Source organism: Geotrypetes seraphini, chromosome 15, assembly GCF_902459505.1.
Source record: "Geotrypetes seraphini chromosome 15, aGeoSer1.1, whole genome shotgun sequence".
Lineage (NCBI taxonomy): Eukaryota > Metazoa > Chordata > Amphibia > Gymnophiona > Dermophiidae > Geotrypetes > Geotrypetes seraphini.
In genome coordinates, this window is record NC_047098.1 from 41,764,894 (window position 1) to 41,789,256 (window position 24,363).

The following is a 24,363-nucleotide window of genomic DNA, read 5'->3' on the forward strand; positions in this document are numbered from 1 at the left end:
AGAGTTTTTTTTGTTTTCTCTGGATTTTCTTCTTTGTGGATATTTTGGGGTCAATTCCTTTTGGTTTTTGGCCCAGTACAATGCAAGGATGTACTCATGGAGTTCCAGTAAGCAGCAACAAGGGCAAAAAAACCCTAAAATTCCAGCTGCAGCCGAAGTAATCCCCTGGTAAATTTCATCAGCTGTCAAACAGTAGAAAACAAGCAGAAATATCTGCTGGCAGTATGCATCTTTTCTTAACTGATTTGTTACCCTTTCCTTTGATCTCTGAAAATTGCAAAGGAAGGGATCATTTTTTTCTCATCATCTTAAGTTAAAATTCTATGAATCTGGGCACATTAATTGTTAATTCTGATTTCATTTCAATATATGAAATAAATACTGTATATTATCAACCTGATAATCCTGCTGAATTCTTGAAATAAAATCTCTTATTTTATCCTGGTAAATTTTATAAAGTATTTAAAAGTATAATTTACCTTTTCATGGAGAATGTTATATAAGGATCCAAATTTAACCCTTTCATACACAAGGCGAATTTTTTCTAAGTCATCTGAGACACAAATAGCCATCAACAGCAGCAAATGATTATGATGAAGTTGACTGTCCAGTAGAAAGAAATCAGTTATATGTGCACAGAACAGAAAAGCTAATTATTCTATGCATTTTCCTCCAGATCAGAAAGTAGCTTCATTTCTCCTAAGGCAATTATCTGTTTAGTTAGTACATACTATAAATTGTTGAGCCATCTATCTTTCAAAACCGGTATTGCAGTCTTAAATTTCACTATCCCCCCTCCTTTTCAAAGATGCACTACCATTTTTAGTGCCGGCCACCGTGGTAACAGCTCTGAAACTCATAGAATTCCTATGAGTATCCGAGCTGTTACCGCCACAGCCGGTGCTAAAAATGTGTGTTTTTGTAAAGGAGGGGGTTTATGAAGGTACTTTGTAAACATTGATTTTTTTGTGTATGTATTACTTGTAATCCGTTCAGATTTTTAGACAATGTAGGATATAAATCTTTAAAAGAAATATATAAAAAAATTCAATGTTTCTTCTATATTCCAATTTGAGTTCTTTAGAAGGGACAACTAACAAATTGATTAAATATATACGCTTTTTCTTGCTTGTTGCTTTTTCATCATTATCTTGTAAGTAATTTTACTCGGTATTAATTACTATGGGGCCCTTTTACTAAGCACTAACAAACAACGAAGGAGTTGAGGAAAATTAACCAATGCTATCATATACTCTCCACCTTGAAAAAAAAAAAAAAAAAAAACCCAACAAAAAGGTCACCAGCAGTAGAGAAAAATGAAAGAAAAAGCCTCAGTTACAGTGAGCCTATTGTAATATGGCTCTACTCAAAGTGCATCATAGGCATAAATTCTCTTTGACGCAGGGAAAAATGTTACTATTACATTCTATGCAAAATAAGTCAAAGGTTTAACTAACAGTTAGTTAAACCTTTGACTTATTTTCCATAGAATATAATAGTAACATTTTTCCCTGCGTCACACAGAATCAAAAGTTTTTTATGCCTACGTTGTATTTTGAGTAGAGCCATATTACAATAGGCTCACGGTAACTGAGGCTTTTTCTTTCGTTTTTCTCTACCACTGTTGACATTTTTGTGAGGTCCTTTTACTAAGCTGCATTAGGCACTAACACATAGGAATAACATGGGTCATGTGGCAGATAATATACAATAATCTTTTGTAAAGACCTCCTATATGAGGCATGAAAAAGTATTTTTTGATCTTAAGAATGGTGCAGAAAATTAGAAATTCAAAATTTAGCAAGGGAGGAACTAAATAAAAATGAACTCTATTTGTTGCTTGTTGCTCTACTGAGGCTGAATTAAACAGAATATATGAAACCTTCCCATAGACTTTCTTACCTCATATGTTCTTGTTCTGCAATTAGCAAATCAACCAAACGCAGTTTACTACAATTCTGATGTGTTGGAGGAGTGAGTTCTTTTACTGTGACACGAATACCACCCCACATTAAACTGCAAACAGACCAAGAAGAAATGTATCAACAGCAGCTCATGTAAGAATAATGTATTTCTTCAAGATTTTCAAGTCTTCACAGCACAAAATTAGTCTTCTGTTCCTGATTTAAAGGAATATCATCATGGTGATGTTAACCAGTGAAAGCATGAATGGCATGAGCAAACTAACAGAACAAGTAACCTCTTCTGTCTTTAGTTTTCACTCATATTACCATATTTTACATTTTCAAAAGCTTGATAATGTAGAGTTTTAACAAAAAATAAATAAATTATTAATTGTGGAAATATTCTTGGAAGAAGAAAATCACACTTTCCATTACAGATCCTTGTTTTCAGTTCCAGATAATTAACCATCATCAATTAGATGGGAATTGGCACCTAAATAATGATTTACAAAAAGGATGCTTACCTATACATTTTCTACTCCTGATGGAATTCTGCACAACTGCACGGAACAGAATTTGCTTAGAATTCCCCATCCATGCAGAATTTTTCTGTGCAGACTCTCTGTTCTGCCCCTAACCCTCTATCTCACCAACCAACCGACCCCCCCCCCCCATTAGAACTGACACTGCTCCTGCTTTGGGAAGCTTGCCCCTGACCCTCTCTCTCAGCAAGCAACCAAACCCCCGCCACCCCCTATAAGATAGTGCTTTTACTCACTGACCTACACCTGTGTCTCTGGTTCCCCTGTCATAGCATACCTTAGTGATGTGCCAAAGTATACTCTACTTAGCTATCATATCATAGTCAGTTGAGGCAAAAGACTGGTAGCTCAATGGTTTAAAGCACTGTTGTCACGGATGCAACACCCATATTCTTAAGTATGGTTCAATAAATGTAATACAGAGTCAAAATTATGCTAAGAAGCCAACCAGGGGAGGTGGGTGGATTGTGAGAATATCTGCCTGCTGTCCTTGAATAACATCTGTTACAGTAAGTAACTGTGCTTCATCCCAGGACAAGCAGGCAGCATATTCTCACACATGGGTGACCTCCAAGCTAACTAGAATGAGATGGCGGGAGAGTTGGCCTTCAAGAAAATAAATATTATCATACAAAACTGGCCAGAATGCCTATCCCATCTGGAGAAAAAAATCCAGACAATAAGGAGAAATGAATGTGTGAACTGAGGACCAAGGGGCAGCTGTATAGAAGTCCGTAAGAAAAGTAAATGCAAGGAAAACTACAGAAACTGTCGTAGACAGTATGGGCTGTGACCTGAATGACCAGGTGCAGACCAGGGTGAGCAAAACAGAACGACAGACAAACAGTGAGGAACCAGTTCCTTCGAAATAAAATGTCCCCAATTTGTAGAATCAAAGGAGACAAAGAATTGGGGAGAAGAGTTGGTCCTGGTAATGTAAAAAGCCAAGCACACTTATAGACCCAGAGAGGAGAGAAGGAGAGAAGGAGATGAAACATCTCCACCCCATTCAAAAGGTATCAGAGAGACAAACTGTGAAGGATAAATCTGCCTCCAACACTTGCAACTTACTGACCCTCATGACAGAAGTGAGCAAGATAGGAAAAAATAACTTTCCAGGTGAAAAAAGTGAAGAGGAACTGTGACTATTGGCTGAAAAGTAGACTTCACTAACCTGGAAAGAAAACTATGAAGGTCCCAGATTACAGGTGAAAGTTTGAGAGGTAGTTTCACCTTGAAACACCTTTTCATGAATTTAAAGATCAAGGGAGGAGCAGAGAGAGGTTGTCCCTCGATTGCATGTGAAAAGCTGAAACAAGCCGTTAAGAAGCTTTTCCTCCACTAGCATGTGAAAAGCTATAACAGTACTGAGCAAAACTGTAATCGACAAAGGAGAAACTCTACACCATTCCAACTAACAAGGAAGTGGGATCTGGATGATGAATAAGATATTAGGAAGAAAAAGCACAAGAAAGCATTTGTAGCTCAACACAGTAATGCTCCTGTTCCGATCTCTGACCTCTGAAACTCCCTGGTTTGACTCCCACCTTTGCTCATTTTAATAAGGTCCTAGTTTTTTCCTATTAGCTCTTATAACAGGGTCTACATGGTGGACTTTGCCATTTGTAAGGTGCACATTTCCCTTTCCAAGCAAACCTATTTTCAACTTACCATGGCTCGGACATGAGAGGAAACCTTTCCTCTGACAGCAAGATGACATTTGTGGATCGCCTGGTTAATGTGCTCTCATCACTGCTTAGGATGTCCGAGCCATGGTAAGTTGAAAATAGGTTTGCCTGGAAAGGGAAATGTGCACCTTACAAATGGCAAAGTCCATCATGTAGACCCTGTTATAAGAGCTAATAGGAAAAAACTAGGACCTTATTAAAATGAGCAAAGGTGGGAGTCGAACCGGGGAGTTTCAGAGGTCAGAGCTCGGAACAGGAGCATTACCGTGTTGAGCTGCAAATGCTTTCTTGTACTTATAGCAGTTTGGTGAGACAAAACACTGCAGTTGTATATTATTGTTTCTTCACCATTTCAGAAATGTATACTTTACCATGATATAAACTAACAAAGTATGCCATGTTTAAAAGGAGAAATATAAGATGAGTTGAACTCAAATTCTTAGCATGGAAGGGGGAAAAGTTTATTTTTCTGCTACACAGCAAAGTTGTACAGTAATGTTATATTCAACTCCTATAAGAAGTGGAAAGCATCATCAAAGTGCACCTGGAAGGTAGATATGCCACAAGTAAAATACAGGCTGGGATTTGAACCCTCAAAGGCCGGAAGATTGGTAGAGAGTGCCTTTCCTCACTGACCTACAGCTCCAATGCCTCTGGCTCCCTTGTCATATCATATCTTAGTGAAGTGCTAAGGGAAAAGGAGTTTAGCTATAATGTCATAGTAGGCTGAGACAAAAGAGTGGTAGCTCAATGGTTAAAAGCGCTGCTTTCACTGAGCCCCAAACCCATATTCCCAAGTGTGCTTGAATACATGTGAGGTGGAGCTCCATTTTTCTCACACGCTAATCTTTATTCTAAGCACTGTACTAATGCATATATGACTGTAAATAATCTGTTCCGTTTAGGCGTCATACCGGAAAAGTGGTGTTTTTTTTGCCCTTGCCGATCAGCGTCATTTGTGCTGCAATTCTTTAATACATAGTTGATATTTGTTTTCTACTTAAAAACCTTCCAAATCTTTAGGCATTCCTTTGCTTAAACTTATTTGAGTTCATCCTGATATGATCGCTAATGAGCATAGACAGCTCAGTCAAGTATGATATGAACGGGTGGTGAGATGGACCTTAGTAGAAGTAGCTGTAGCTCTATGTGTTAGGCGCCAGCCTGTGCTCCTAACATCCAGAGGTTGTGAGTTCTATACGCAGCACATCTTTTAATTGTGGCATACTACTTTGAAGGTGCAGATTGATGAGGTCACAATGAGGTCAGTTTTGTGCAACTGAAGACCTCCATTTTGCAATGAGGGAAGCTGAATGTTAAGGTGTGTATCTGTTTATTCTCTTTTTAAGTGCTGATAATGTGTGCTGTTTTTTCTTTGCTTTCAAAAGAGAGCCGATTGCAGTGCTGTTTGTTGAGAAAAAAAAGGGGGTTGTAAAAGCCATGTGTAAATTATATTATTGTTTGGGCAGAAATGTGGTTTGTTATCCATGCAATATAATGTGTTCCATTGTTATGGTGTCATTATATTTATTAGGACAGAGAAAAGATGAAAATTACCTATTCAAACTCACTATTGGAATTATTGATGAAAAAACACAGCGGACGTCTGCCTCGCGTGTAACAAAGAGCCGCAATTACGATAGTTGAAACGGCATTGAAATCCAAGTTAGACCAGGGTTTCTTATGTCTACATAATACTCGATATTTAGACGCAGTTGCTCGCTCAGGTAGCGCTCAGGTAGCATCCCCATTTGGCACGCCCATGGAACGCCCACGGAACGCCCACGTCCAGAGCTGGAGACGGGACTATGCTTTCGATAGACGTCAGTTCGTCAAGTACCTCATAGGGACTTCTATGTGTCGTTAATTACCCAATTAACATTAATTAAGACCCTTAACTTCGTAATTATTCACTTACATCGGACGTCCAAAGCACGCCTAAGTTAAACGCAGTAATAGAGAATTTACCCCAAAATGTTCAAATTTGAAACAGGTAAATACAGAGGCAAAGGAGAGCGAATCCAGAAGAAGAAATGCTCTCAGTAGAGAAGAGGCCAAAAACTGAAGAACTTTGGTAGAGTCACCATCGAAATTGAAGAATAGTAGTCATACTGGAAAAGAAAATTCCGAAGACAACAAGAACGGAGTGTTGGAGCCACAAAATGCAAACACTCCTTCTCAATATTGAAAAAAATGAGAGGCCGTAAAAAAGGCCTGGCAGTGCAAACTGCGCTAAGTGACAAAAAAGCGCAAGCACATATGGAAAGCCCAAAGGAATGATAGAAAATAGCAGGCTTCCCTGAAACTCAGAGAGCTGAGACTCAGAAAGAGTAAAAATACTGCACCTGGGTGCAAAAACAACAGCATAACTGAAAGATGTGCAAACCTATTGAGTGGGAAAGAGAAAAAAACTCCAGACCCATAGAACTCATGGATGTGAAGAGCCGGATAGCGGCGGAAAGGCAAAAGGTCCCAAGGCCAAAAGGCCCAAAACTTAAAAGACGGAAAAAATACTGCGATTAAAAGCAGGAGAAGAAAATTTATCCTAAAAGGATTAAGCGGCCTCCTCCTCCCCTACAGCCACTCCCAAACCTCCGGCATGAAGTATAAAGATATGTAGGGAACTGAGGGATAGTCTGGATGCTCTCAAGCAGACACCTTCCAACATTAGTGGAGCAGTGGAAATGCAGTGAGGAACAAATACACCTGGTTGGTCCTGTATTGCAGCAAAAACAAGGGAAGAGCTGTAATGACAGGAGAACTAACTGATAGGCTCTCCACCCTTGTTAGTTCCCGCCAGCCAGAAAAAGTCAATGTTCATTGATGCTTCTGGTAGTAGTAATATGTAAGCACTGAGAAGGCAGAGTCAAGCAGCAGAAGACGACACCCTCCAGGGATTCAAGACAAAGTTAGACAAGTTTCTGCTGAACAAAAACGTGCGCTGGTAGGGCTAGTCTCAGTTAGGGTGCTGGTCTTAGACCAGAGGGCCGCCACGTGAGCGGACTGCTGGGCATGATGGACCACTGGTCTGACTCAGCAGTGGCAATTCTTATGTTCTTAAATCAGTTCAATGTACAGTAGGAATGTCGACTCTCCTTCTATAGCAACACCGAAAAGAAAGTCGTGATTTTGAGGATACACTCCAAAGGAACACATCAGAAAGGCTGAAAAGACTGATGTGAGTTGAATGTTGTCTTCACCAGCAGGTGTACAGACACTAGAGCCTGAAGACTTCTTCAAGGTATATTGTCACTAGAGATTCATAAGGAAGCTGAGGCATATCAAACGCAGAAATAGGAAGCACTCTGGAGAAAACAAGCTTCATAGGAGCCCCTGAAAAAAGGAATAAAACAGAGACTCTAATCTAAAGAGAAAGTTTCTGAAAAGGGGAAGTAGTAAAAAATTTTAATAGGGCACTTCTCTACAAATCATTCTTTGACGTTCAGCTCCTCAAAAAGGGTAGTGACACACCACTAGAATATATGTTAGCCTCAGTCAACGATCAGGATGCACCAGGAAGGAGAAGGAATGCCATTTTGAAGAGGAAGACCTGCCAGCAGGAGGGAATGGGCATCCTTCATGCCAAACTTCAATCTTAAGGTACAGAGGGGGGATGGGGGTCCCGGCATGAGGGGGGACTTGACCCTGTGACAGAAGAGAGTGGGCATCCCTCCTGCCAATTTTTTTTAAAGGTTCGAGGGCATTGGGGGTATGTGGTGTGGTGGGCTCCTAGCATCAGGAGGGTCACGGGAGGGGGGACAGGGGACCATGGACAGTTGGAGGGATCAGAGGAAGGAACGGATCAGGAGTCTTCTTTTTTTTATTCTTTAATTGCAGGGGGGGATCTGAGCTATCAAGCCTTACTCTCTTGTCAGTCCCTGAGCCAATCAGCCTCAGGAACTGATAGGAAAGTAGGCTGCAACAGCTCAGAACCTGGCCCAGATGTACTAAACTCACCATGCATTTAACAATCATCACTAAACCAGTTTGCATTGGTTCAACGTCAAAGTAATTTACTGACTGATGCACACAGTGACTCATCACAGACTTTTCCATGTGTTCATTGTAGCCTCCGACTCTACTATGCAAACGAGCTCATTAGTATTAAAACGAGGTCATTAATATAACAAGCACTCCAACCAATGCCCTATCATTGCTTAGGCATGCACTTCTAACAACCTGAAATTACTGACAGGTGTGCCATATTTGTAAGTGTTAAAGGCACGTTTTATGTACACCCCTCATCATCCATTGACCTCCCAGACCTTATGTGCCCATTTAAAAAAAAAAAAAAAAAAAAAACCCCAAAAAAGTCTTCCTACCCCAAACAACTGAACATCAGGAGGCTATTTCAGGACTTCCCCTGCCACTCAGCTGGTTGGGATTCCCCTGCCAGTTCTGCACATGTCAATGTTGCTTTTCCAATGACTACTGAATGGGATTATGGAAGACCTCGGTAAAACTTATTTGCATGCAAAATCATTTGAACATCAATTGCTGTTTTCAAATCGGACCCCACAGGGACCCACAGGATTTTGACGACGATTTTAGTGCATCCGGGCCCCGTGCCATTACAGATTGAAAGTGAAATCATGCATTTCCCTGCTGTGCATTACACAGAGTGCTCATTCAGCAGACCTTCGTAAAACTCATTTACAGTACATACAAAGCCATTTGAACATTGATCGCCGTTTTCAAATCGAACAATTTGGCAGCCCCACAGTGACCCACAGGATTTTAATGACAATTTTAGTGCATCCAGGCCCCTGCCATTAAAGACTGCATGGGAAACAACACATTTCCCTGTTGTGCATTACAGGATGTGCTCACTAGAATGCTAATGTGCTCCTTGTAATACATTTGCATAGGCTTCTTGGTGGCTGCTACGAAGCTTGGTAGCAGCCACCAAGAAGTCTTTTGTGCATCGGGAGGAGAGTTTCTTTGCAAGTACTTGCAAAGAAACATTTTGTGCATCGGGGCCTAAATCAAGATGCAGTTCATCCGACTACAGCTTAAAGCAAGCAGAAGAAGGTTTTCCACCATAACTTTCTGTAAATTTGGAACTGCCTCCCGACCTGCTTACATCAGACCTCCTCCTATCTTCAATTTAGGAAGGTGCTAAAAATGCATCTGTTTTTATTATAGTCTTGCTATGATTCATAATGTCTATGTTGCTAACCTTATTAATCTTATGTAAGCCGAAAAGATTCCCAGCTGACATTTACAGGGTATAAGAAACAATATGGTATGGTATGGAAACACATATCAAATCTTTTGTCAAGCTGTCTGGGTCAGTTTCAAGTTTTTATTAAAATTTGATACAATCGTTCATCATACAAGTGAGGGAAAGACAACACAACATATTATCTCACAGTACTGGAGTAACTTAAAATCACTCCCACTCTCTCTTCATGTACTTTAACCCACTAGGCAGTAGGCACTAGGCAGCACCTACTCAGCTTCAGCCATACTATGCCCCTGGGAAAGGCCAAGATAGGAGCAACCTTGCAATGCTCTTAAATTTTACACAAGTATATCCATGCACAATTTTATGAGTCAATTTCTTCAAGATAAACCTACTCTAAGCAAAAAATGCTTTATAATATCATCCATCTAGGGGTAAATTCTATATATAGCTCCTAAAAAATTGACACTGAAAAAAAGCACCATGCAGTATTCTATAAACCATGCTTAAAGTTAGGTGTGGTTTATAAAATAGTACTTATGCTCAGGACCTGTGCCTAACTTTAGGCACATCCATTTGTACCAACTACAAATCTTAATACCTAACTTAGGTGCGGATGTTCCTTATTGTCTAATTATGCGTGTAAATTTGAGGAATGCCCTTCATCTGCCCATGACCCTCCCACTTCCAAGTCCTCTTTTTGGCACCATGCCTAAATTTACGTGCAAAAATTTAAATTAAAGCCAATTTGTTAAGAATCCAACTATCAGTGCTAATTGGCTTGTTATTCAATCAAGTTGCATGTACAAATTTGGTATATGCCCAGATTTGTGCGCGCAACTGGGAATGCCTTACACAGAATTCAGGAGTTAATGTGAAGACTACAATAGACTTCACTCCACACTGTACTTATCCAGACATCCTTAAAACCTACTTACTTAGTCATGGTCATGTAAGGCCCAGAATGGAAAGTTAAGGTAGGTTCATCTACTGCCTGAACCACTTCTTTCTCTCTGATGAGCGGGTAAGAAGCCAAGTAAGCAAGCTGTCTATTTCCTGTTGAACATAACTGAGAGCAGAAATGACTTAGTGCATTCTTACTAAATATAATTATGTGTCCTAAACATTTCTTAAATATGAAATTAAAATAAGATTTAGAGCACAGTGTTTAGACCTATTATGTAGATTTATATGGCTAAAATGACCTGTCTGAAGGTTCTCCACCATTTGCCCAACTAAAAATAGACTTTCATGGCCAGGGCAGGATTAATTTGTCAAGGACCCCAGGCACACAAGTCCACTGGGCCCTCTGCCCCTCCCCCACCATGCCCCACTTCCATTTATTTACCCATTTTCTTATTTACTTCTTTATTTCCACTTTATTTCTTTTGTAATCTGCCTTGAACCGCAAGGCAATGGCGGAACAGAAATCTAATGTAATTTTAAAATTCAAAACAAACAACAAATATTACCATACCAGTGCGAGTATACAGTTTTTCTTCTATGCAACCTCCAAATATCTCTGAACAAATCCCCCCTTCCTAAAGCAAAAATTAATTAATTAAAAAAATAAATAAATAAATAAATTTTTTTTCTACCTTTGTTATCTGGTTTCTGCTTTCCTCATCGTCTCATCATTCTCTTCCATCCATCCACTGTCTGCCCTCTCTCTGCCTCTTCCATATGGCATTTGCTCTCTTTCTATGCCTCTTCCAGAAACTGTCTACCTCTCCCTTCCATCTCTCCCTTCCCCCCCCATTGGTGTGGCATCCATCTACTTCTCTCCGCCCCCCCACCATCCGCCTCTCCATCTGTCTTCTTCCCTTCCATCTCTCCCTCCCTCCCAGCCAGCAGATTTTAGCATCTCTCTCTCTCCTCCTTTCCTCTCCTCAGATCTGGTATCTGTCTTCTTCCTCCTTTCCTCCTCCCAGGTCTGATATCTATCTCCTCCCCTTCTCCCCTGTTCTGACATCTCTTTCTCCAATCCTGTTCTCACTGGTCTTCCATCTCAATTTATTTTCTGCCTCTGAATAGTAAGAGTGAATTTAGACAATTTCCCTCTTTCATTGTGTCTATCTATAGCTCCCTCACCCCTTCCAGTATCTAACACTATCCTCTTTTCCCAATCCAGTATGTGCCCTTTTTTCTTTCTCCTCCCCACTTCCTTCCAATGTCTGCTCCTCTCTCACCCCCTTCCATTCAATGTCTGCCCCCTCCCCCACACATCCATTCAGCATCTGTCCCCCCTCTCCCCCACATTTCCATTCAACTTCTGTCCCCCCTGTCTCCATTTCCATCTACTGTTCACCCTCTGTCTCGCCCCTTCCATTCACTGCCCTCTCTCTTCCATATGGCATCTTCCGTCTTTCTGTGTCCCTTCAATAAACTGTCTGTCTTGTGCCCCTTCTCTCCTTTGTACATGTTTCATTTCAGCTTCACCCCCTCTCCATTTTTGTCTCCACTCCTTCCTTTATTCTCTGGCATATCTCTCTTCTCCTTTCCTTCCTACTCAACCCCATGGCTTGGCATCTCTCTCTTTTCCTTCTCTTCTATCTCCCCCTTCCCCTCCATGCTCTGGCATCTCCTCTCCTTCCTTTCTCTATGGTCTGGCATCTATCTCCTTAGTTTCCCTTCCCTCCCCCCATGCCCTGGCATCTTTATGTTCTCCTTCTCTTCTATCGCTCTCTCCCCCTCCATTATCTGGCATTTTCTCTCCTTCCTTGCCCCTGGTCTGGCCTGGCATCTGTCTCCTTCTCTTCTCTCTCCCTCCATGGCCTGGTTTCTCTTTTTCTTCCTTTCTCTCGGAAGCCGGTGGAATTTACTGTGCTTCTGCTGCTGCCTCCGTGTTTTGTAGCCAGGCTGGATGTAAAGGGCGGCATCACCCCACACATTACAAGGTCCAGTTTGGACCTCTCGGATTTGCTGGCTAGTAGCCAAGGGTCACTTGCCCTGCCTTCTGGATAAGCCCCAGTGAAAGAATGGGACGTAGCCACTTGCCTTCTCCGGCTCTGGGGAGCAAAGTGTCAGGGGATGCTGGAGCAGGAGAGGGTGACAGAAAAGTTGGTGGGGAGAGTGGCACTCACCCATTTATGTTTGGCGGCGCTGTCCTCAGGGGAGGACACAAGCGGAAACTTTCCACAGGGAGGGAAGGCGATTTCTCAGAGCGGGGCTGCTGCATCCTGCCCTTTCGGCTCTCTGGATACGTGCCGCTCTGGCCACGCAAGGCTGATGCGTGGGACGCGGCTGATGCTGCAGCCAGTTACCAAGAGTCTCACGCCCCGAAGCCGGAGCTTGCAAGGTGCGTCATTCCTGTTTCGGAGTGCGCACTGTTAGAGCAAACTGAATCCAGGCGGGGGGTTCTAACGCTGTGCGCGACAGCTTCCCTTCTCTTCTGAAACAGGAATGACATAACTTCCTGTTTCGGAGAAGGGAAGTCAGCGCATGCGGTGTTAGAGCCCCGCGGCCTGAGTTCAGTTCGCTTGTGGGCAGTGAGGGAGTGGAAGTGAGGGAAGCTGTCCTCACCAGGAAGTCGGGGGGGCCCCTGCCTGTTTGCTATCCCCCCCAAAGCCAGCCCTGGGGCCCCCTGGTATTTTGGGGCCCTAGGCATGTGTCTACTGGGCCTATCCTTTAATCTGGCCCTGTTCATGGCATTTTGTAGCACAAAAAGTAAGTGCAAAGTCTATAGGTCCTTCTTATACAGAGACCCATATAAAAATTAACTTTAAGTTCTATGAGTAAAAAGCACCTGTAGATTGTGCAGCTCAAATTGTTTCTAAATGCTATTTCATCTCTTTTCAATTACTGGTTAAATTTGACAGACAAGAGAACCCAATACTCCATCCCACTCATTTTGGGAATGCTGGTATACTCAGAAGTTTTGGTTAGCTAAAAAAACAATACTTGCAAAGGATCTTGGGGAGAACGATAGTGGGTACAGTTGCACAAATGGTGCTGGATATGCCAGGAATGTTTAGAGGGCTGCCTGGGGGTGGGGGTAGTATGCTGTGTCATAAGGTGTCTCCCCTAGCATGTAAATGCATACTGCAATCCTTCACTTCCTCGGTACCACCTTCTTTCTGGAAGTGGAGAAATAAACTCCATGCTTTAGTCACTTGGGAAGCTCAAACGGTGGAGAGGTAGTCTAAATGACAGACAAGATTTTTACTCATCTGGAATGCTTATCTGACATCTTTGAATCCAAAAGGACAAAGCTTACTTTTGAACATGCTATGATGTTGTGTCTGAGGGGAGGTGGTACTTCTCAGCAGGGATTGTTACTGCGGTTTATCATTGTACCACATTTGAATCGGAGAGTCGGAGACTGCTAGAAAAACTTGGAAAGGACTGTGATGAGTCATTTTGATAATCAGCCACTAAAATACATGCATGCTAAACCGGATGGAACAGGTTTAGCGACCATCGTTAAGGGCATGGTAAGTTATGTTGCCTTTATAAAAGATATAACTGATACCCCAAAAAGCGCTTTCACCTTTAAACAGTTTTCAGTAGTGCTACACAAAAGTTCAAGCCTTCATTACCTCTGAGTTTTATATATCCACCTCGTCCCAATATTTTGTATATTACTGTATAACTTTGAGATTGTAATCTATAAAGAACAGTATTGGATTTATCATTTAAATTCAGTGAGTCCAGTGGTTTTAAACGCTAGATTCATTGGATGTTGGTTTAGCTCAGAAACTTTGCTAATTGGTTGTGCAAGTCATGTGACTGCAACTGACTGCTTTCAATAGAATAGAAAAATGCCACAGCCATTTTTGAAGGGTTTAAGATCACCAGTCAGGATGATGCAGTTGGTATGCTGAAGTATATTTTTCATTTTTACTTATCTTGTTTGGGAGTGAAAGAAGTATGATATAGTTTGTAATCATCAGCATTTTATTATAATGATTTTTCTAGGGGACGTTCCTTGAAACAACCTGTCTGAATGTATGATAATATCACTTTGTGGCGTTTTCATCATAACATAACAACATAAAAACTCACTTGTATACCACAAATACCATTAAGTTCTATGCGGTTTACAAAGACTAGTAATACAAATGAAGAAACTTCCGAAAGATTCCCTAAAAAGATACGTCTTTAAGGCACATCGAAATTGTTGATACGAATTTGAGAATGTGAATATGTGAGTTAGATCCCTAGTCTATAAGGCTGCCTAAAAAAACAGCAATCGTTCCTGAAATTTCTTATATTTACATCCCTTCACAGAAGGAAATGAAAATAATGAATGAGATTTTCTAGAATGTTTAGAATTTGTAATAATGAAAGATTTCATAAAATACTCTGGAATTAAACCTGTTAGTGCCTTAAAACAAATACAGCTGAACTTAAATGAAACCCTTGCTTCAATTGGAAGCCAGTGCAATTGGCGATAGAAATCAGTAACATGGTCATATTTCTTTAAATTAAAAATCAGTCTGACTGTTGCAATCTGAATTATGCGCAGTCTTTGAAGATTTTTTTGAGTATCAACAAGATGAACAATGTTACAATAATCTAACTGACTAAGGACCAATGATTGAACAATCAAAATATGCTCTAATAGTTCTTAGTTTCTATAGAGTATAGAAACCCTTTCAAACCAATGAGTCAACCTGATTTTTCATGGTAAGGGTACGATCTAGAATTATACCAAGTATCTTTATGGTTGGCTGGATGCTATAAACTTTATCATTTAAAACAATAGATGATCTTCATTTAAATTTGGTGAGGCAAAGAAAAATTTGGTTTTTTCTATATTAATTTTCAATTTAAATTCTGACATCCAAAATTCAAATATCTGTAGAATCTCAATAACAGTTTGATTGATTTGAGAGAAAGAAGTATGTACAGGAATTACAACAGTGATGTCATCTGCATAGCTAAATAATTTAATTTTGAACTGTGATAATCTATTGCCTAAAAAGGCCAAATAAATGTTAAAAAGCAATGGGGAGGGGGGTCACGTGATGCAGCCTGCCTGAGCGGTCGCACGAACGGAGAGCTCCTGCCTCACACCCGCTAAATCGGCGATAATACCGACCCCTCTGTGTCCCCACTGCAGAAACGAGCAGGCGAGTCAGGAAATAACACCCCGCTCTTCTCTTGACCCTCAGGAGCGACCGCAGCGGCACGGGGTATGCCCGTTAAATCGGCGAAAAGCACCCGGGACAAACCCTCTCTTACCCCCTCCAAGATGGCGGCGGAGCAGGCCACATTCACCATTCCCGCTGGCGACTGGATCACCGACATCACGCGGTTGGTCACGGCGGCGCTGGCAGATAAACTTAACAAAATCCAATCAGCGGTGGACGAAATGCATGAGAAGTTTGACTCCCACAGCCAGCGCCTGACGGAGGTCGAGCAGCGCGTGTCCGACCAGGAGGACACGTGCGTGACGCTGACTGCCCAAGTGGAAGACCTAACATAAGAACATAAGAAGCGCCATCTCCGGATCAGACCTTCGGTCCATCAAGTCCGGCGACCGCACACGCGGAGGCCCTGCTAGGTATTCACCTGGCTTATTTTATAGCCAACCATATCTTTATATGCCTCTCTCAAGGAGATATGCATCTAGTTTGCTTTTGAAGCCTAGGACTGTCGATTCCGCAATAATCTCCCCTGGGAGAGTATTCCAGATGTCAACCACTCTCTGTGTGAAGCAGAACTTCCTGACATTAGTCCTGAACTTGCCCCCCCTTAGCTTCATTTCATGTCCTCTTGTCCGTGTCAAATTGGACATTGTAAATAATCTTCTCTGCTCTATTTTGTCAATTCCTTTCAGTATTTTGAAGGTCTCGATCATATCCCCACGCAGTCTCCTTTTCTCAAGGGAGAACAATCCCAGTGTTTTAAGTCGATCCTCATATTCCAGTTTCTCCATACCCTTCACTAGTTTAGTTGCTCGTCTCTGCACCCTCTCCAGCAGTTTTATATCCTTCTTTAGGTAGGGAGACCAATGTTGGATGCAGTATTCCAAGTGGGGTCTGACCATTGCCCTATAAAGCGGCATTATAACTTTCTCCGATCTACTCGAGATTCCTTTCTTTATCATGCCCAACATTCTATTTGCCTTATTTGCCGCTGCCGCGCATTGTGCCGACGGCTTCAGGGTCCTATCTATCAGTACACCCAGATCCCTTTCTTGTTCACTTTTCCCCAGAGTTGCACCTGACATTCTGTACTCGTATTCCTTATTTTTACTGCCTAAATGCATTACCTTGCATTTCTCCACGTTGAACTTCATCTGCCATTTCTCCGCCCATTTTTCTAACCGACACAAATCGCTCTGGAGTTCCTCACTGTCCTCCTGCGATCTGATTGCCCGGCAGAGTTTTGTGTCGTCTGCAAACTTGATGATCTCACTGGATGTTCCATTTTCCAGGTCATTGATATAAATATTAAAAAGGATCGGCCCAAGTACCGAGCCCTGGGGCACACCACTAGTCACTCTCTCCCAGTCGGAGAACTTCCCATTTATGCCCACTCTCTGCTTTCGGTTTTCCAGCCATTTGCCTATCCATCTTTGTATATCTCCCTCTATGCCATGGCTTTGTAGCTTCCTGAGAAGTCTTTCGTGTGGAACTTTGTCAAATGCTTTCTGGAAGTCCAAGTATATTATGTCCACCGGCTTTCCACTATCAATTTGCTTGTTCACGGTCTCAAAGAATTGGAGTAAATTCGTCAGACACGATTTCCCTTTCCTGAATCCATGTTGACTGGGTTTCATCAAGTCGTGTGTGTCCAAGTGCTGAACTATGCTATCCTTGATCAGTGATTCAATCATCTTGCCGGGGACAGACGTAAGACTCACAGGTCTATAGTTGCCCGGTTCTCCTCTCGATCCTTTTTTGAAAATTGGCGTGACGTTCGCTTTCCTCCAGTCGTCTGGTATCTGACCAGTTCTGATTGACAGGTTTGCAAGTTTTTGCAATAACTCTCCAATTTCAATCTTCAATTCCTTCAAGACTCTCGGGTGAATTTCATCCGGTCCAGGGGATTTGTCACTTTTAAGTTTGTCGATCTGGTAGTATATCTGATCTAAGTTCACTTCGACTGTGGTGAGGCTGTCCTCTATTTCTCCTGTAAACAGTTTCTCCTCTTCAGGTATTGTTGAGGTGTCCTCCTTCGTAAAGACGGACGCAAAGAAGGAATTTAGTTTGTCTGCGATTTGTTTATCTTCCTTGATGTACCCTTTTCTTCCCTTGTCGTCCAGGGGTCCCACTGCCTCTTTTGCAGGTTTTTTCCCTTTCACGTATCTAAAGAAGGGCTTGAAGTTTTTGGCCTCCCGGGCTATTTTTTCCTCATAGTCCTGTTTTGCTTCCCTCACCGCCTTGTGACATTTCTTCTGTTCATCTTTATGTTTGTTCCAGGCTTCGGTTGTCTTCGTGCATTTCCATTTTTTGAAAGAGTCCTTCTTTACCTTTATGGCTTCCTTCACCTGTATGGTAAGCCATGCCGGTTCTCCTTTGCCTTTAGTTCTCCGATCTTTGGAAATCCTCGGAATGTAGAGATCTTGTGCTTCTGCAATAGTATTTTTCAATAGGCACCATGCCTGATCTACTGTTTCAAGTTTGTCCACCATCTTCTCGAGTCGTTTTGTTACCATGGCTCTCATGCAATCGTATTTACCCTTTTTAAAGTTTAAGGTGGTGGTTAAGGTTTTGACATGTTTCCCTTTCCCGATGTCAAGTTTAAAGTTGATTACATTGTGATCACTCGTTCCCAGTGGAACCATGACTTCTACTTCTGTTATCGGTCCAGTGAGACCATTTAGGACCAAGTCCAAGGTGGCGTCGCCTCTTGTCGGCTCTTTTACCATTTGCTCCAGGAAGCAATCCCCTAGCACCTCCAGGAACTTGGCCTCCTTGCCGCAGTTGGAGGCTCCTAGTTTCCAGTCTATTCCTGGGAAATTGAAGTCTCCCAATATAACTACATTGCCTGTCTTGCATACTTGTTTGATTTCCTCCATCATTTCTGAGTCAGTGACTTCCGCCTGTCCTGGGGGACGATAGTAAAGGCCAATTTTTATATCTGCGCCATTGCGACCAGGAATTTTGATCCAGAGGGACTCCAGCTTCTCTTTCCTGTCTGTTGTAATCATTCCAACAGAATCTATTCCTTCCTTAACATATAGGGCAATACCTCCACCTTTCTGCCCTTCTCGATCTCTTCTATATAGTTTGTATCCCTGTAGTACTGTGTCCCATTTGTTTTCTTCATTCCACCATGTTTCTGTTATGCCAATGATATCCATGTTCTCATGTCTTGCTATCGTCTCTAGTTCTCCCATTTTGTTTCCTAGACTTCTAGCATTTGTATACATACATCTAAGTTCCCTTCGTGTTACCTTTTTGGACCTTCTACTCTTGGCTGTCCTTACAGTTTCATTTACGGTATCCTTTACTGCTCCTGTGTTATCTCCCATGTTTGCTGTGTGGTCATCCCCTCCTGTGTCTGAGTTGTCCCTTCCTGCTTGTTCTCCTTTGTTGGCTGTGAGGTCGACCTCTCTTGTGTATGAGTAGTAGTCCTTTGTTCCTACGTCGGGGCATCCTGTTGTCCGTGCCATCGACCGGTTGTCGACTGTCGGCTTTCCCCTGTCCTTCAGTTTAAAGCCTTCTCTATTGCTTTCTTCATGTTGCCTGCCAAAACTCTTGCTCCTTCCTTGTTGAGGTGTAGTCCATCCCTTCTGTAGTACTTGCTTTTTCCCCAGAACGCCGTCCAGTTGCGCACGAAGTCGAAGCCTTCGTCTTCGCACCATCGTCTCATCCAGGCGTTGATCACTTGCAATTCCCCTTGTCTCTTTCCATCTGCTCTTGGTACAGGGAGGATTTCAGAGAAGGCCACCTTCACCTCCCTGATCTTCAGTTGTCTTCCGAGTGAGCGGAGCTGGCCCTTCATCTCTTCCCTGTCATACTTCCGCCCGCTCACATCATTTGTTCCCACGTGGATAAGCACAGCGGTGTCCACTCCCCGTGCGCTATCTATGATCCTGGAGATCCTGCTGGTCACATCCTTTACTCTTGCTCCAGGCAGACAGGTGACGACTCTGTCCTCTCTTCCTCCTGCGGTGTGGCTGTCCACGTGTCGTATAATGGAGTCGCCTACGATGATCCCCATCTTCTTTATTCGGGAGTTCCTTGGGGGGCGTAGGTCCACGTCCTTGGAGTAGGGCCAGTCATCTTCCTCCAATGATACTCTTGAAATTGTTTCCTGTTCTTTGGGTGGGGGGACATCTTCCTGTGCTCTCACTATTCCTCCTGTTGTGCGGTTGTCTCCTATCTCGTCTTTGTTTTCTTCCGTGTTTGCATGGATGTCTTCTCTCCTCACATGTGTTTCCTGAGTACAGTTTTCCAGCCCTGGGATCTCTACGTGGTGCTGATGGGCTTCCTCTATGAACGTTTCTAGATCCTTGACCTCGTCGTTTGGGCTGTACTCCACTAGAATCTTCCCTTGTGCTCGGATTCTGTCTTCGAGTTCCATCACTGTTCCCTCCAATAGTCTTACCTGACATTTCAAGCTATCCATCTCCATGCATCGATCGCAAATGTATGCCTGGATCCCCGAAGGGAGGTAGTCATACATATTGCAGTCGATGCAGAAGACAGGAAAGCTCATCTTCTGACTTCCTTGGGCTTCCATTTCGTGCTTCACTCGTGGGTTGTCTGAGTGATTTGTTGTGACCTACTGCTGCTCTTTTTCCTACTGATCCTACCTCCCCCTTACCTTCTGACTTCCTGACTGCAAGCTTCCTATTTGAGTGAGTCTGTTTGTGTTACAGTGCCTGTGCCTTTGTGTGCTTGTGTCCCTTGCCTGCTGCTTCCTTGTGTTGCTTGCCTTGTTGTCTCTCTCGTGTGTGCTGTCTCTGCTCTACCTCACCTTGATTGTATGTGCGGGTTGGTTTCTTTTGTGTCTATCTCTTCTTTACCTTCTGTGGTTGTCGGTTCCTTACCGGTCTGTTCTCCTCTGGTGTTCTTGAGAGTAGCGCTCGTCCCTTGCAAGGCCCTTCGCAAAGGCGCTCTCGCTAAGGCGAGCGCCTTTACCGCGCGCCTTCGCCGCGCGCCGAACGGCTGGGCGCCGTTGGCTCCTCCCCTTTTCAAGGGGGAGTCCGGCGCTGCCTGTGACGCTTGGGGGGGGGGCGGAGCGAACTCTCGCCGCTACCCCGAGCCTACTGTCTTCCTACTCCTGCTTGCTTCGGTGCCCGGCACCAACGCTGCCTGTCTCCTCTGCTTCCTGCTTCCCTTCTCTCCTCTCTCTTCGGCACCGCGTGTGCCGCGCTGGCTCCTCCCCTTTTCAAGGGGGAGTCCAGCGCTGCCTGTGACGCTTGGGGGGGGCGGAGCGAACTCTCGCCGCTACCCCGAGCCTACTGTCTTCCTACTCCTGCTTGCTTCAGTGCCCGGCACCAACGCTGCCTGTCTCCTCTGCTTCCTGCTTCCCTTCTCTCCTCTCTCTTCGGCACCGCGTGTGCCGCGCTGGTGCCTACAACGAAGGTCCCGGGAGTTACTGGCGGCCCTGGAAGAGCAGGAGAACAGGAGCCGTCGGAACAACCTGCGGCTGGTCGGGCTCCCGGAGACGGTGAGTGAACAGGATCTCTACACGATTTTCAACACGTGGCTCCCTGAGACCCTAAACCTGTCTGGGGGCGCGGAGGCCTTCGCTTGCGAACGGGCGCACCGCATTGGGAACCGTCCCCCGGAGGGGGGGAGGGCGAGAACTGCCATAGCCCGCTACTCCAACTGGAGGGAAAAGGAACTCATACTTAGGGCTTTCCGGAAGGCGGGAGCCTTGGATTACAAAGGATCCCGAGTGCTTATATTCAACGATTACTCTGTGCGAGTGGCGGCCCAACGCAAGCTTATGGCACCCTCATGCACTGACCTCCACAACAGAGGAGTTAAATTCGCGCTGGTCTACCCGGCGAAGCTTCGAGTCTGGCATGAGGGCAAAACTCTCACCTTTAACAGCGGAGAGGAGGCCAAGGCGTTTCTGGCGACTCTACCCGCCTAATGTTATCCTGAACCGGCGGCCGTTGATTTGAGATTCACCTGCAACTACGGCTCATTCTTTCCAGGAGCTGTGCTGGAGTCCTTTTGAAAGTGGCCTTTGTGTGCACCGTGGGACCGTGAGACCAAGCCGCTGATGCAGTGGTGGGGCTCACCTCCCCGGCTTGGATATGACTTCCGCACCTGAGTGGTTGGAGCAGCCTGAATGCCGCGCACCAGGCCTTGAGGGGCCGCGGTGCTTACGACTTTCCTGTGGACTTCTGTATCTCCTCCGGCTGCACCACACCCGGAGGGAATCTATCTGACCTGGGTGCGGGCCGCCCTGGCTGGAGGGGATCCTTTTTGGAGCGGCACACAGCAGCTCTGGAGAACTCCTTTGGACTTGTTGGTATCACCTTTTCACTGTCCACTGTTAATGTTTCACTTTCTGTTCTCTTAATAATTGCAGGGACTATATGCTAGGGGTATTGTTCGGTGGGTGGGGGGGGAGGGCTCCGGGCAGGTTGGGGGACGTATATGGGTATGTATGCTGATGGGATGGGATCAGCATGGGGGGAAAGTGTGGGGGGGGGCGGGTGGCGGGAGAGTTATGTGGGGGGGTGTGAATGGGAGTGTGTGGTTGAATCCGGGATGAGTGGGCAGGGGGGATGGGTGGGGGTCTGGGGGGTGGACACAGAGGGCACAAAATTAACCAGGACAGCGAAGCTTAGCTGGGAGGCTTCATCTGGGCCTATCTGTTCTTTCTGCATGGGTCGAATGCGTGTCTGGCTGGTGGAGAATGGATGAGCTCACACATCCTGGGAGGGGTGTTTCCTTCCGGATTGCTGTGCTGCATAGAGCTACTCTCTCCCTATCATGGCTGATTTAAGAGTTGTTACCTTTAATGTCGACGGCATCAGGTCCCCGGTAAAGAGAGCCCGTATTCTTACCAGCTTGCGAAATTTGAAAGCGGAAGTGGCGTTCCTGCAAGAAACCCACCTCACTCAGATTGAACACTCTAAATTGCGGAGAAACTGGGTCGGGGATGTCTATTCCTCCACATCGGGGGGCAGGAAATGTGGGGTGGCAATACTGTTGCACAAGAGGTTACCCTTTATCTTGCATAAACAATTGACTGATCGGGAGGGGAGATATGTACTTGTGCTGGGGGAACTTTGGGGTTTAAAACTGTTACTCTGTAATTTGTATGCCCCCAACTCTTACTGTCATAAATTTTTCTCCTCAGTTCTCTCCCTAATATCGGCTTATCCGGATTATCAGGTGGTCCTGGGGGGGGACATGAATATCACTGCAGACCCGGGGATGGATTGCAAACCCCCCAGGCGCTGTCTGAAGGATCATGATAACAAGGGGGTGGGCTTCCTGGCGCAGCATCTAGGTCTGGTGGACGTATGGCGGACACTGCACCCATATGATTCGGATTTTACTTTTTACTCTCACGTGCACAAGGTATATGCCCGCCTGGATTATATATTACTAGACCAACGGCTGTTCTCTAGGGCTACCAGATCGGAGATAGTGGACTCCTCGATCTCGGACCATGCTACTGTGGATCTCACCCTGACACTGGCAACTGGCAGTAAGGTCTCCTCTTGGAAAATGGCGTTACACCTGTACCAAGACCGGGAATTCCGGACATTTCTCCGGGCACGATGGGCGGACTATCAGGCTACTAACGATACCCCAGATATTGGACCGATATCTTACTGGTATGCCTCCAAGGCAGTCCTGAGGGGGCACGTGATCGCGTACACTGCGGCTAAACGCAAGGCCCGGGGAGCTGAGCTCCTGTCGCTCACGAGACAACTGCACGGTTTTCGCAGGGCCCATATCTCTTCTCTCTCGGATACAGAGCGACAGGAGTACAAGAAAATACGTGATCGTATCGAGACTTTGCTTCAACACCGAGCGGAGCAGACCCTTGCGTTTCAACGGTATAACTTGCATAGATGGGGGGGAAAGACGGGGAGACTTCTGGCGAACCTAGTGAGACCCTATAAGAAACGTCAAATTATTACGGCAATCCGTGATGCTGGGGGCACTCGGCACGAAGAGGAGAGACGAATTGCGGAACAATTTGTTAAGTATTATGAAACTCTATACGGTAAGAGACCTCTGGATGAGATGGCCCTCCAGACTTTTTTCAGGGGGTTATCGTTACCACGCCTGGAGGAGGATCAAGCTGCATCTTTGAGCCTGCCGATTACCGAGGCTGAACTCCGTGTCACCATACGGTCCCTTAAACTGGCAAAGGCGCCCGGCCCGGATGGGTTTGGGCCCGAATACTACCGCATTCTAGAAGATCTGGTGGCGAAGCCCCTGAGTGCAATGTATAACGAAGTGGCGACATCGAGGGGCTCCTTTCCAGATAACATGGCTCACATAGTCCTACTACCTAAACCGGGTAAAGACCCGGACCTGGTGGGGTCGTTCCACCCGATCTCCCTACTAGATCAGGATATTAAGCTCTTGGCTGCGACTTTGGCGAGACGTTTGAATGGTCTTCTTCCCGATCTTATTCACCCAGATCAGGTTGGGTTTGTGCCGGGTCGATACGCCTCTATGAATTTACTGAGGGTCTTGGGAGCGATCCATGACAGGGTAGGCAGGGGTGGACAGGAGGCAGTGGCGGGACTGGACATGGAGAAAGCATTCGATAGCATCTCTTGGGATTATCTTTTTTGGGTCCTGCGTCGGGGTGGATTTCAGGGTGATTTTTTGGCCTGGGCTTCGGCCCTATATCACAACCCCAGGGCGCGCTTAATGATCAATGGGGGTTTAACGGAAGATTTCGGCTTGCAGAGAGGAACAAGACAGGGATGCCCGCTCTCACCGCTCCTCTTCCTCTTGGCTATCGAACCTCTTGCGGCAAAAATCCGGCAGGATGTGACAATTCAGGGAATAGTGGTGCGGGGACAGGAATGCAAAATCAGCCTGTTTGCAGATGACATCTTACTCTACTTGGACCATGTTTCTCTGCATTTGCCCAGAGCTCTGGAGGTGATTCGAGCCTTTGGAGCACTGTCGGGCTTGCAAGTTAAT

General features: G+C 44.7%; 1 protein-coding gene across 6 annotated transcripts in view; it reads right to left on the minus strand.

The window, feature by feature from the left end:
- TEX14 (testis expressed 14, intercellular bridge forming factor) overlaps nt 1-24,363 on the minus strand; it is a 311,576-nt gene that overhangs the window by 236,831 nt on the left and 50,382 nt on the right. For 5 of the 6 annotated variants that reach the window (XM_033922948.1, XM_033922949.1, XM_033922947.1 and 2 more), the window contains 3 exons: nt 10,258-10,388; nt 1,903-2,016; nt 480-603 (listed from right to left, as the gene is read on the minus strand). In XM_033922948.1, coding sequence (XP_033778839.1) covers nt 480-603; nt 1,903-2,016; nt 10,258-10,388 — 369 coding nt within the window. The remainder of the gene's footprint in view (nt 1-479; nt 604-1,902; nt 2,017-10,257; nt 10,389-24,363) is intronic. The other variant, XM_033922951.1, reaches the window with a different exon arrangement.